The following is a 12,719-nucleotide window of genomic DNA, read 5'->3' on the forward strand; positions in this document are numbered from 1 at the left end:
CACTGCGTCGCTGTATACACATAAAAAAATTGATTCAGCGTGTTGGGGATGGATCATTGATTTTATTGTTTGCACTCATCTTGACATTCTGTCAAGCACAGCGAGGAAACATGGCGGGTGGTGCCCGTATCCATGGATACGGGCTGGAGACGGCTGAGAGGTTGGATGGGGCTGGGGGGGCTGGTACAGAGGAGAGAGGAGTTGGCAGGGGTCCTGGCAGTGCGGCTCCTAATAGAGGTTCTTCTGCACGTAGGAGGCGATGTACTTGACGGCCAGCATGGTCTCCTCGCATGTGGGCTTGATCTGAGACTCGGGCAGCAGGAAGCCGTAACGACCAGTGTCGCGCAGCTCGAAGGTGTAGGAATATTTCACTCCCAGGTCGTAGGCCCAGTCGTCAGAGCCTCCGGCAGCAGGGTCTGAGGGCAAATGAACACACGGGATTATTCCAGAGTGGAGTATATTGGTGACTTTGAATGTTGTTTCATACAAATACTGCGTTAGGGGGCTTTGTTTGCTAGAAATAGCTTTTGGTATCACTAACACAATATTAGATGGAAATAGATTCTTTTAGTACAATACAACTCCCCAAGGTACTCACAGATGGTCGTAGCACCAGGTCCGCTGGTGTATCTGGTGCCGTACAGACTGCGGAGAGCAGCAGATGCTCCCTCAGCGACCCTCATCTACAGTGCAGACAGGAAACAAGAATCAAAGGTCGTCATTTAGCCTGTTTTTCACTGTATGAAATAACACATTCAAAAGGCCAACGTGTAACATTCAGGAGGCTTTGTTGGCAGGAATTGAATATAAGTGTAGAATCGCTTTAGAATAAAAATGATTTGGTTTTTTGAAGCATAGGAAAATTGCCGTGGGAATAATTACACAACTCCTTATATGGACATCCTGGGGGTGTGTGTTTATAGGTCACATATTCAGGCTTTAAAACATCTTATGTGTTGTTGAGTCAAAGTTTGCCTCAAAATGAATCGGTTTTATTCGAGAGGGGTAATATTTGGCAGATTATACATTTTTACTTTGTGGCATGCACTTAAAGGACGACTATAAGCCACAACATGATTTGTTGTACTTGCCAAAAAACTCCTACCTTGTTAACGTAAATATTTTTATGCCCTAAAATCACTTGATTTCAATCATGAGGCTAATATTCGGCAGATTATACCTCACCCAGTCCTTTGTACTTGTTGGAATACACTTAAAGGGCCAGTGCAACTCATAAAATGTGCATTCACGCTTGCCAAATAGTGATTGCAGCTCCTACCTTGTGACTTTAAGGTTGTTATTTTGCCTCAAAATCACTTGATTTCATTCATGAGGCTAATATCTGGCAGATTATACCTCAACCAGTCCAGTGTACTTGTTTGAATAACTTTAAATTGCCAGTACAACCCATGAAACGCTCATTCGCACTTGCCATAAAGTGATTGCAGCTCCTACTTTGTGACGTAAAGTTTTCAGTTTTTACTGATAGAAAAAAAAAATCTATCAGAGAGAAGAGTTCCCACAGGAAATGAAACCCTCATGCAGGATGTGATATTTGTGGACCGCCCGATGAGTTACGGCTTCTCCCCAGAGCTCTTTTGTTCTGTGAAGTGTCAGGAGACAGCGTAAATTACAAGTGAGTAATAGGAATTAGAGAGAGAGAAGCAGAGACATGTGAGCTGCTCCAGTTAGTGTGAGAGCTGGAGTCGGGGTGTAAGTGTTAACTACACAGCCCTGTGGACACCCTGGTGAGAGGTAAAAGAGCCATGAGGAGGAGGTGTAAGAGCAGTAAGAGCACCGAGTAAATGATTTTGCAGGAGCTAAGTGAGACAAGAGTCACTTCGGAGTCGCTATAATATCCGAATTATCTGACCCGACGCACACCGTGCGCATGAAGCAGTTTGTGTCATCAATGCGTGCAGCCCAGATTTTGGAATCGTGCATAAAGAACGCGTTGGGTACTACAGGACCCTGACGCGAGAGTATACCAGGGTCCACGTGCACTTTGGTGCACGCTGCATGTGCGCGGAAGTATATCAGGGCCTTAAATTGTAATGCACATGTGTAAATGGTAAAACTCAAAGGCTTAAAATTGTTGAAAGTGCACCTATATTTTTTCAAGAAATTTGAGAAAGACATTTCATTCACTGCAAAACAAAGGGAAACATTTGGAGTTCTTGTTGTTTATAGGTTATTATGCTATGAACTAAAATGCGTTTGCCGCGGTATGACGACCGAGCCGCGATCTCAATATCGTGACACTTTATCATACTCATACCCGGTTGCACCCTTTCACCAAAGCATGTGACACTGTTGTGGTGAATAGTGACGTGACAGTGAGTGAGACTTACCAGTTCACTGTGGTCGGCAGCCAGCTTATAGCTGTAGGAGTAGGGGAAGAGCAGCAGCTGGGAGTAGGAGTGGACGGTGATGTAGGCCTTGATGCTGGCCTTGTTGTTGCGGATGAAGTTGGCAACGTTCTTGGCCTCGATCTCAGACTCGGGCTTGAAGCCACAGAAGGTGTCGCTGCAGGGGTTGCTGGAGGCTCCCAGGGCTGAAATTAAAATTAAAATAGTAAAAAAAAAAACCTGTCCTCTAGAGGTTAAATCTAATAACACAAAGCATGCACTAAAAACTCTGTGTGAAATGTAAGCGTGGAAGGGTCTTATGACAAATTCCACCCACTTTCATTTTGAAAAATGAAAAATGAAGACTCTAAGACATCTGAATAAAAGTTATATTCAGGATTTAGCTGCGGGTGACTGGACTTATTGAGTTATTTTGAAGAGATTTCACCTCTCATCCAAGAGGCTTCTTCAGTTCAGAACTGAATTTGCCTAAAGCCAACTCCTGACGTAAGATTACATTACAAACCATAAGATACAGATCTTTTTCTGCACTTCACTACACCTTATTTCATGTAAGTGCATCCCACCCCTTCAAGATAAAAACGTGTACATGACACACTTACTGCACCAGCCGGCGTCAAAGTTCCTGTTGGGATCAGCTCCAATGCAGCTGGATCCACTTTTCCTGGAACGGGTCTTTCTCCACATCCTGTTCTAAAATCCCCCAAGTGGATTATAAAAATTAAAATAAAAATATCAACATATTCTTTACGGTAACAATAGAGAAATGGTCTTGGCGTGACTCATTTTGAGGCTTTGAATTGCAACGTACGCTCTTGTGGGTGTAGTCGTAGCCGTCGATGTTGAAGACGGGCAGAACGTAGACGTCCATCTGGTCCAGCAGGCTGGTCATCTGTTGATCCTGGCCATAGGTGGACAGAGCCTGAGGAAGAAAAAGGCCCGCGTTGTCACCAATGGGGAACCTCCACGTAAACGTTTGCCGCTTTTATCCATGTGTGTGTGTGTGTCCTCCTTACCTCCTTAACAAACCACTGGCAGAAAGCAGTAGAGATCCACTCTCTGGCGTGAATGCCACAGTCCATGAAGATGGCGGGCTTGGAGGAGGAGGACTTCTTACCAAGCTGTGGTTGTAAAAGTGAATCATAGTCAGATGTTTTTTTTTTTTTTGACAACGAGATACAAACATACACAGGTTTTTAAGTCCTGGAATGTACCTTGAGAAGATTCATGGGGCGGCCCTCATAGGTGTTTCCAATCACCTGCTTACTAATGAGGTTAGAATTGGAGGAGGCAATAGAGTTGATCCAGGCCTGGATCTGGAATCACAAGCAAGACAAATGAGAAAAAAATATAACAGAACAGCAGCTTCTACAATTGTTAATAATACAAATTTTGCCTCATACTTTGTCCCAGCTGTTGTAGTTCGTGTAGCTGTGAGCTCTGGGAGAAGGTCCAGTGTCTTCCTGGGCTTCAACCGCGACCTGCACGTCCTCAATAAGAATCCTAGAGAGGTTTTAATTAACAAACGTGTAAGTGAAAGAAGTTTTTATTTGTGTTTATGTTTTGGATCTGGGGTTCTGTGACGTACTCGTGCTCCATTTCACTCTGCTGCAGGAGGGTGTTCACCATATCCAGGTAGATGGCAGGCACACGGATGTCCACATCGATGTCAATAGTCACCAGCTCAGGGTTCTCGGGCCTCCAGAAGTCGACCTGCAGATGGCGCCAAAGTCAAACAATTAAACACATGGAAGCATCATTGAGAGACAAGAAATCCAAACACAGCATGTGATTCAGCAACTGAAATATAAGATTTAAAAATAATGATAATAATAATAATGATCTGAGCATTTATTTGATTCTCACATCTGAACAGACAATTATCAGACCGTGCAGTGGGTCCAGTTTAGTTTCCGACACCATTAGCAAACCGGGGAAACCCCTGCAGTGAGTGAGGACAGGTGGAGTGTGACGGTGTGAAAGCAGATACCTCGATTTTCTGAGCCAGGTCCTTGATGAGGGTCACATGTTCATCAATCGCAGGCTTCAGACGGAAGACCTTCTGTCTGTAATGAGAAAAAGAAACACAAATGTAGTACAATCGTAGGGCTGCAACGATTAATCCACTATAAATGAACTACTATTTTATAATCAGTTTGAATGTTTTCTTTCCTGACTTTTCAGCTTCTGACATGTGATTTTTTTCTGGATTATTTGCTCCCAAAAACAAGGAAATCCTTAAAACTGAATAATTCTGCTGTGTGGACAAAACCAATCAACATTTTCTGACGCTTTATGGACTTTAAACTGGACAATTAATGGGAAAAAAAAATCGACATATTAATCAGTTACATCGGTTGTAGCCCTGTACAGGAGACACACAATGGTGGTTCACATGACAGAGCACAGTAGCCTTACTACACCATTAAGATGCACTATAAAACAATTGTTTTGTCATATTTTATATGGATCTGTACGTTGGTTGTCTCTTAACCAGAGGAGGAAATTGCATATGTTGATTTTTACTATCAAGGCCTTGTTAGGTAAACTACCTAATGAATGTTTCTAGCCTCTTATCATTTTTTGAATAGGCTCACCTGAGAACTGAAATGCAGATGCAAAAACAGTTTTTATGGCTTGAAAAAAACTCATGATAGATCATTTCACACAGACGTGGAATGAGCTGCAAAACATAATTTCACGACAGACACTGCCTCCTTTTAAACACATACAAAGGCATTTCATGGACTGTCATGCAAAAAACATGTTGTTTTACATAAGTGGTGTGATATCTATCTTTTTTTTAAATTCTCTTTTAATGACCTCCTTTTAACTAATAACTGAAATTGTCTTGTTTCTGTAACTATTTGTATTATCTATTCTGCTAACTTGACCAGGACTCCCTGGAAGAAGAGATCTTGTATCTCAATGGGACGTTCCTGGCTAAATGAATGAATGAATGAATGAATTAATTAATTAATTAATTAAAAAAATTTAAAGTGCAAAAGACTGAAATTGACATAGTGACTTTTTTCAAGCCATAAAACCTGTTTTTGTATCTGCATTTCAGCTTTCAGGGGAGCCATGTTGCTAAGCAGTAGTTTACATTTAGTAATGAGTTAAAATGCTGTCATATTTTAAACTGATTGGAGACAATTTAACAATTAACAGTGGAAATGTTCTATTTATACCTGTTTTATATTTGTCTGCCTAGTATTTATCTATCTATCTATCTGGTTTAACAGTTAAAATTCACTAAAAGAAAATTGTGCTAAGGTTCATATGAAGCAGGTGATAAAACACATTATGCCTTAAATCAGCCCTGCAGACTTGATTCTTACACTCATGGTGCCTCACATAAGTGAATCTCTCCCCTTTTTCCCTCCTTAACAAAAGATTCAAAGTTTACCCCTCAAAGCTGTCGGCCAGGGCCACCGCCACCAATCCAAAGAGCAGGAGAAGCTTCATGTTGCCAGTGAGGCTGGTGTCGCGGCTGGACCTCACTTATAACCCCTGACCTGCTGCACGTCAGCCAATCCCCGCCTGGGGTTCAGCAGACGTGTCGTGCATCCTCCCCGTGTTGTGCGCCTTCTATTTTTACATGCAGCGCGAAGGAGCATGATACACAGTCAATCATTAACGCATGCGGGGACGTACATTTGGGAACAATTTGGACTATAGCTACTTTAATTTTTACTCTCTATGTTTGACGCCAAACGTTGAATGGGGCTATCTGGTGAGTTAAGTGATAAAAGAAATCGAGGAGTGTAGATTTTCCCTTACGCTTTATTCATAGTTATTCATATATTCACAGACTGTACACTTAAATTGTAGAAAAAAAGAAATTATCAACATGTTTAAATACCACAAACACAGCCACCATCACCCAACAAGGACGTGTTTGTGTGCCACCCTTATTTATACAGTGTGTTACTCGGAGACATGGAAACAGCATCACGGTCAGTTAGATATGTACGTAGAACACTTATTATACACTTTCCCACACAGAACACGGTCATTTGACATTACGACGTCATATATATGTAACTCACTACTTTCCATCGTCAAATACGAATATACATTTAGATTGTGTTTTTTTTTTTAGGTACACATTTCCAATGGTTCCTTTATAAAGTGGCGGCAAGTACACGCTTCGTTGTTGTGGTTGTTGTTTTTTGACTTGCTGACCGCTCGCTCAGTTATTAAAAGACATGCAAAGCACAAAAGATGGGTAATCAATACACAATATATCACTGCACTATCCTTCAGGTATAATCATGCAGCACACGCATGTATATCTTGTATTTATAGATTTAAATAATGGGAGAAATCCATTATTTCTATGATTCCTTCCTGTTGTTTATTTCATCTCGAGTGTTAAAGGTAATTGACTCACAACCAGACATGGACACAACTTTACAGACATTCTCTATAGTTCAGTGCTTGGTAATACAGTTGGGGATTTAAAAAAAAAAAGAAGAAAAAGCATGGAATGTCTCCATCCCTGGACTCTTCAACCACAAAGCGGAGGAACAGAGAGAGAGGGAAAGATAGAGGGGGATCTTGTACTGTCTTTGTCTTCTCTTTGTCATTTAATGTCAGAGGAAGCCTTATTTTTGGATGTAAGACTCAGCGCCTCTGAGGCGTGGAAGGACAGGGCGCTCATCTTGGAGCTGATGCTCGGGTGAGGCCCGGGGTGGCCACTTGGTGAGCAGCGCAGCAGCCGCAGCAAGTTCTTGCGAAAGTTGTGTCCCACGAAGCCGTACACGATGGGGTTAACGCAACTGTTGAAGTAGGCGATGCAGATGGTGAAGGGCATGGCGGTGTCGATGATCTCCTCGATGGCACAGTTCCTCACCGTCCACATCTGGGTGAGCATCTCCATGAAGTGGAACACCTGGTGGGGCACCCAGCACAGGAAGAAGGCCAGGACAGCTGCTGCTAGCATGCGCAGCACCTCGTCGTCGCGGCAGCGTGAGCTTTTCTGGATGTGCCGCGCGCCCACTAGGGCTCGGCCAATGAGGCAGTAGCAGGTGATGATGATGATGAAGGGCACGAGGAAGCCCAGCAAGCTCTTCATGAGGCTGATGGCCACCAGGAGCTCCTTCAACATCTTGGTGTTGATGTTGCTTGAGTGCAGGATGCCGCACACTGTGGTGTTGGGTTTGTTGATGTTGTGGACGTCTCTGGTCAGTGCTGTGGGCACGCTGAGGACAAAGGCGAAAAGCCAGATCACAACACAGGTGATGCGCGCGTACACCACCGTGCGGAACCTGCGTGACTGCACCGGGTGCACGATGGCGAGGTATCGGTCGATGCTGAGCGCTGTGAGGAAGAAGATGCTGGTGTAGAGGTTAAAGATGACCAGGCCCGCGCTGGCCTTGCACAAGAATCCTCCAAAGGGCCAGTAATAGCCTGTGGCGGCGAAGGTCGCCCACATGGGCAGAGTGATGAGGAAGGTGAGGTCGGAAATGGCGAGATTGAGGACAAAAATGTTGGCCACCGTCTTGAGCTTCATGTAACAGTAAATGACAGCCACCACCATGCTGTTGCCGACAATGCCGATGACAAAGTTGCAGCCGTAGACGATGGGTATCAGGGTGAAGATGAATTTATGGCTTCCAGACATGCCACAGTCCAAATCTATCCCGCCCGTCGCTCCTGATGTTATATTCTGCATTTTCTTTTTTTGCCTTTTTTTAGTGCCAGATCCTGGGACTTTCTTTCAAACAGAGGGCCCTGTCAGCGGGGTGCATCTGTGGTGACTGATACAGGCCTTGGGGCGAGGACCTCAGCGAGTCCTATAAAAGAAACACAACAAAAATGTCACAGGCAGACTCTGAGAGGAGCAGTCGTTACCGCTGGCACGGCCCATAAACGCTAATCCACACGAGCGCCAATGAAAGTGCTCACCCTACACCAGCTCATTAAAGACCTGCACATTAAAGCCATCCGGACGCTTTATGTTATTTCTGTAAAATAAGACGCCATGAAAAACAGATGTTGTATGTTATTCAATATTCCCAAAAATGTGCTTTGAAGCATCATTATTCAGACGGCCATTTTCTTTAAATCGCCTCGCAGCTAATGAACGGCAACAGTAAAAAGTGCACAGTGTTTATCAAGTGGCACCGTCCATCTGCGTGGACCGTCAGCAAAAACCAAGAACGAGCGCATTAATGCCTTGCGTTATGACCTGTGTTAATGAAGACTGCATGGCAAAGTGCGAGCTTGGATAACAGACCCATTAAAACACTGAGGTAGTGAGGGAGCGGGGAGGGAAGTGAAAAAAGAGCGGGTTGAGGCTCCAGTCACTGTAAAAGACATGTCACGTTCCAAACCCTTGGTGTGCAGAAATACATTGTACCCAGCATGAGAACTTCTAATCAGTACACACCTAAACAAACAGGACAGCAGGGATTCGGCTCTATGGAAACTTTGCTCTGTGAGAAAATAAAACCTGCGTGCTCCGGAAAATTTGCCCTGGGGCGAGTTTTTTTTTTTTGCTTCATTTGTATATGAGCCGAGTGTGAAATGGGGGGGAAAAAAAGAAAGAAATTCTCCCTTTTGTTTGGAGATTTTATGTCCAATAAATCAAGCTTAGTGTTCATCGTTAGCGGGGCTGATGTAATAATATTAGCATAAGCCTCATGTATAATATTGTGGTGTAGTGTGGCTACAAAGAGAGTTTCTCTTAGCTTCTCCCTTTAGGGGTCGCCACAGCGGATTAAAACGCTTTTTTTGTTACTAATTACATGAAAATGAAAAGATTTTGTTTGCAGTTGCACAGCAGCCAGACGACAGCAGGAAGTGTCAGCAATCAACCTCTGATTTTAGGAGCTTAGAAATGGAAAAATATGGCAAAACATGATAAATTGTCAGTTTTAAATGAAAGTTATAAAATAGAAATCCTGATTACAACTCTGCCTAAGCTCGACTGGTTTGTTGCCACAAGATGGCATCATAGAGTCAATGTTCCACTGTCCTACCAGTGCAGGGACACCATGACGTAACCCTAGTCAGGACATACAGTGCTGTGTATTTATTTAGAACATATTGGAAAGTTTCTTTTGACGCAAACCTTCCCTGTCTCTATTTCTGCTGCCCTCCGGTCGGTGGTAAAATAGTCTGAGCCCTTTGCAGGAGAACTATTTTATCTCCCATTCCAACATCTGATTTGGTTTCAGTGGACGAATGGAAAAAACAACTCTCACTGCATTAAAGCAACAACTCTATCCGTTGCAGATGTGTGTGTGGCTTGTTGAAAGACGTGCGCAAACACTATCATGAAATATCTCGGAGGGTTTCCTACACAGATCAAATCCAAGTGTAGTAAACTCACCAACACAGGTGTCACTACTTAGGTAGGGAGCTGCAAATTTAAACTCTGCAGTTCATGTTCTCAGTCTGAGGATTTACAGCGGTTTAAGATAATCTCTCAGGTTGCTCAGAAGACGTCTGGTGACCACAAATGGAAATATTATGGCAGAAAATTGACAACGTACTGTAGGCCTTTCACAGTGATTGGAAATGCTTGGCATTTAAAGCGCCAGTATTTTTCCATGAGGGAGACACTCAAGGCAACGTGGACGTGTGGGGTTGAGTGAATATAAACAAAGCTGAGAAGTTATTGCTGCCTATATGTGTAAGTGAGGCCCCTAATAAAAAGAGAGAGATGGCACAGGCCGTAGGTGACTTAGAGTGTCCAGTGAGCTACTCTAGACTCTCGTGGTGAGATATGGCACATAACCGAGTGACAGGCATAAAGCCTGAGCAACCACAAACAGGAAGGTGACTTCACAAGGTCCGAGAAACAAGCTGCATCCTCAAGACAATGGACAGTGAGGTCCGCCGCTGATTTGCAAACACAATAGTACAGCATGTATGTGCTCTGCGTCGCAGTGGCCGACTCCTGACTGACAACGCAGTGGCAGCATACCGTTTCTAATCCGACGTGGGTTATTTTAACACTGTCTGTCCGCGGGATCAAAGGAGTTTCTAAAGTTAAAAGTCACCGCGTGGACAAAAGTTCCCCTCAACAGAGCCATCTACAGCCTGAGCACCTGACATGAGCACCACCATCTGGCTGCACAGAGAGAGACAGAGACAGAGACAGAGAGAGAGTCACTAAAATGTCTGCTTGATGGAGTTAATGATTTATATCAGCCCATTATAAAGTGAGGTTCACCTTACTGGGAACACGCCGCCTCATGATCATTTACTCATTTAGGCCTTTGGGTCAACAGAGCGTTCGGCAGCAGCTGGTGCTTCCCATTGTTGTAAAGTCGAGCTTTAGTTTCCTGTATTTTCTAACAGGTTACAGGGACACACATGAAATGTGATGTTTATCTAATGGTGTGAAGAAGCGCCATCACGTGTAGCCTCCCACATCTCACTTACTCGTGTCTCAACATACAGGGAGTCACTTCTGCCGAGGAGGTTTTGGAGTAGGGAACTTGACCGACAGCAACCTCACTGACTGCTGAAGACACTTTTCAAGTAAAGTCGTGCCATGCAATACAGAAATTGTGCATTGTCTTGGACAGCATAGGATCGGAGTGCAGGGTGACAGTGTCCTGCAGGAGAAGAGCTGATGGAAAACAGTGGCTTCAGACATCATGTCTGCATTCTCCTGTTTACCAAAACCCCTTTTTCATGTGTCTTGCACAATTAAACAGCACAAACATCTGCATGTGAAGTGAACTCTATCTCCCCCCTCTACTCCCTCATTTCCTGTGATTTATTTTGGAGAACGTGGCCTCCTGCACTTGGATTTACAAGAGCAACAATCACAATAACAGTAGCATAACTGATTAAAGTTGATTCATTTCCACTCGCTTGTTGCTGCTCCTGACAGGATACTATAGGAGAATATATATATATATATATATAATCACTCTTTGCTTAAACAGTAACAGCAGAGGTAATGATTAAAGTTCACCTTATGTCATCTCTTTTTCTCCAGTTACTCTTTACCGTTATTCTTCAACCATTGTGTCCTGTCAGTTTTCCATAATGTGAGGATTTCTGAGGAGCGCAGGGCGACTGTTTACCAGGAAGAGGACCCACTTATTCAAAGGGGAGACCTGGTATGTCGGAGTAAACTTTGGCACAGGCTCCATCTCTCTGTCTCTCTTTATAAAGAGAGACACACGCAGATATACAGTAGTCCGTTTTAAAAGCTCTGCGTTAAACACACACAGGACGTTCACATGGACAAGTTGAACAAACAGCAACAACAGGTGGCAGAGAGGGAGAGGGAAAAATAAGTGAGTGAAAACATTCAACATTGTCATTTGGTTCCTTTGGCATCCACTCAGGGGTTAAAGCAAAGTCAATAATTCTTCATAAAGGAATATTGTTAACTAAACTCTTCAGTTAAATCCCTGAGAACGAGATAACGAGTGAGTCTTACCTGTGGCGCTGAGCTAAGAGGCTGCTGATGCTTTTTTCGGAGCAGGATGGTCAGATAGAGAGAGCGATGGAGAGAGCAACAGAGAGAGAGAGAGAGAGAAAGGGGGAGAGACCACCACTGCAGTGTGCCAGTGACTGCCTCTGATTTAACTTAACTGGTGGAGCGAGACGAGCAGGAATACCGTCTGACACACAAACCCACTCACACACCCCCCTACTCTATTTCTCCCTCTCTCTCTCTTTCGCTCTGACACACACACACACACACATACACACAGACAACAATAATGAATGAATTATACTGGAGGGAGTCAGCCACGCATTGTCCTAGCCCAACACTCTTTGGCGAACAGCCTGTGCACACACAAACTCACTCAAGATCTTACACAATAGCACATCTCCTCCTCCTCCTCCTCCTCCGCTCCCCGAGCAACATCCCTCCTCTGCCTCTCTTAATGTCTGCTTTTAATCAAACACTTTCTCTTACATATGAAATTTATTGCCCGCCTCTTGACAGGTGAAAGCTGATTAAACCTTGTGCGAAACCTTGGCCTCCTGCAGGATCGTCTGAGGGCGTTTAATTAACTCACCTGTACACACAATCTCCAAGTTTACTTTATTGTCTCGGACCACCTCTGTTCCTCCACTACAGTATCATTTCTCATGATAACGTGACCGCTCGATGCCTGAGCCTTGTCTTCTGCATTCAGAGCATGAAAGGCAGAGCCAGGCTCTGATTGTGATTTGACATGTCGACACACTATATTAATAGCTGCCACAAGCTCACCCTTGGCTTGGAGCAGGGTGTATTAGGGGCTACAAGGGGGGGAAAATGACGGGGCGGAGCAAGTCGGGTGACTGCTTTTCTTCCACTGTGTACTGAGCTTCCTGAGAATATTTCCCATTTTCCAGGGTGTAATTCAGATGTCACTCATT

At 44.0% G+C, this 12,719-nt stretch overlaps 2 protein-coding genes across 2 annotated transcripts; both read right to left on the reverse strand.

Moving 5' to 3' along the window:
- Positions 1–42: 42 nt before the first annotated feature.
- On the reverse strand, positions 43–5,877 carry cpb1 (carboxypeptidase B1 (tissue)). Its single transcript, XM_058643190.1, has 11 exons — positions 5,779–5,877; positions 4,360–4,435; positions 3,958–4,082; positions 3,773–3,872; positions 3,584–3,685; positions 3,386–3,490; positions 3,181–3,291; positions 2,972–3,062; positions 2,352–2,554; positions 599–683; positions 43–416 (listed from the first exon to the last, which is right to left on the reverse strand). The coding sequence occupies exons 1-11, from the start codon at positions 5,835–5,837 to the stop codon at positions 229–231; spliced, it is 1,245 nt and encodes a 414-aa protein (XP_058499173.1). The 5' UTR covers positions 5,838–5,877; the 3' UTR covers positions 43–228.
- A 260-nt stretch (positions 5,878–6,137) lies between these two features.
- Positions 6,138–12,110, reverse strand: agtr1b (angiotensin II receptor, type 1b). The gene is made up of 2 exons (XM_058643203.1): positions 11,785–12,110; positions 6,138–8,170 (listed from the first exon to the last, which is right to left on the reverse strand). Exon 2 carries the CDS (start codon positions 8,047–8,049, stop codon positions 6,958–6,960), a length of 1,092 nt encoding a protein of 363 aa, XP_058499186.1. The 5' UTR covers positions 8,050–8,170; positions 11,785–12,110; the 3' UTR covers positions 6,138–6,957.
- Between the last annotated feature and the right edge of the window lie 609 nt (positions 12,111–12,719).

Source organism: Solea solea, chromosome 1, assembly GCF_958295425.1.
Source record: "Solea solea chromosome 1, fSolSol10.1, whole genome shotgun sequence".
Taxonomy (NCBI): Eukaryota; Metazoa; Chordata; class Actinopteri; order Pleuronectiformes; family Soleidae; genus Solea; species Solea solea.

Coding starts and splice junctions, on each gene's coding strand:
- cpb1 (XM_058643190.1), bottom strand. CDS start 5,837: ATGAAGCTTCTCCTGCTCTTTGGATTGGTGGCGGTGGCCCTGGCCGAC. Junction 4,083..4,359: donor ACCTGGCTCAGAAAATCGAG/GTATCTGCTTTC, acceptor CGCCATCTGCAG/GTCGACTTCTGGAGGCCCGA. Junction 684..2,351: donor CTGCCGACCACAGTGAACTG/GTAAGTCTCACT, acceptor TCTGCACTGTAG/ATGAGGGTCGCTGAGGGAGC.
- agtr1b (XM_058643203.1), bottom strand. CDS start 8,049: ATGCAGAATATAACATCAGGAGCGACGGGCGGGATAGATTTGGACTGT.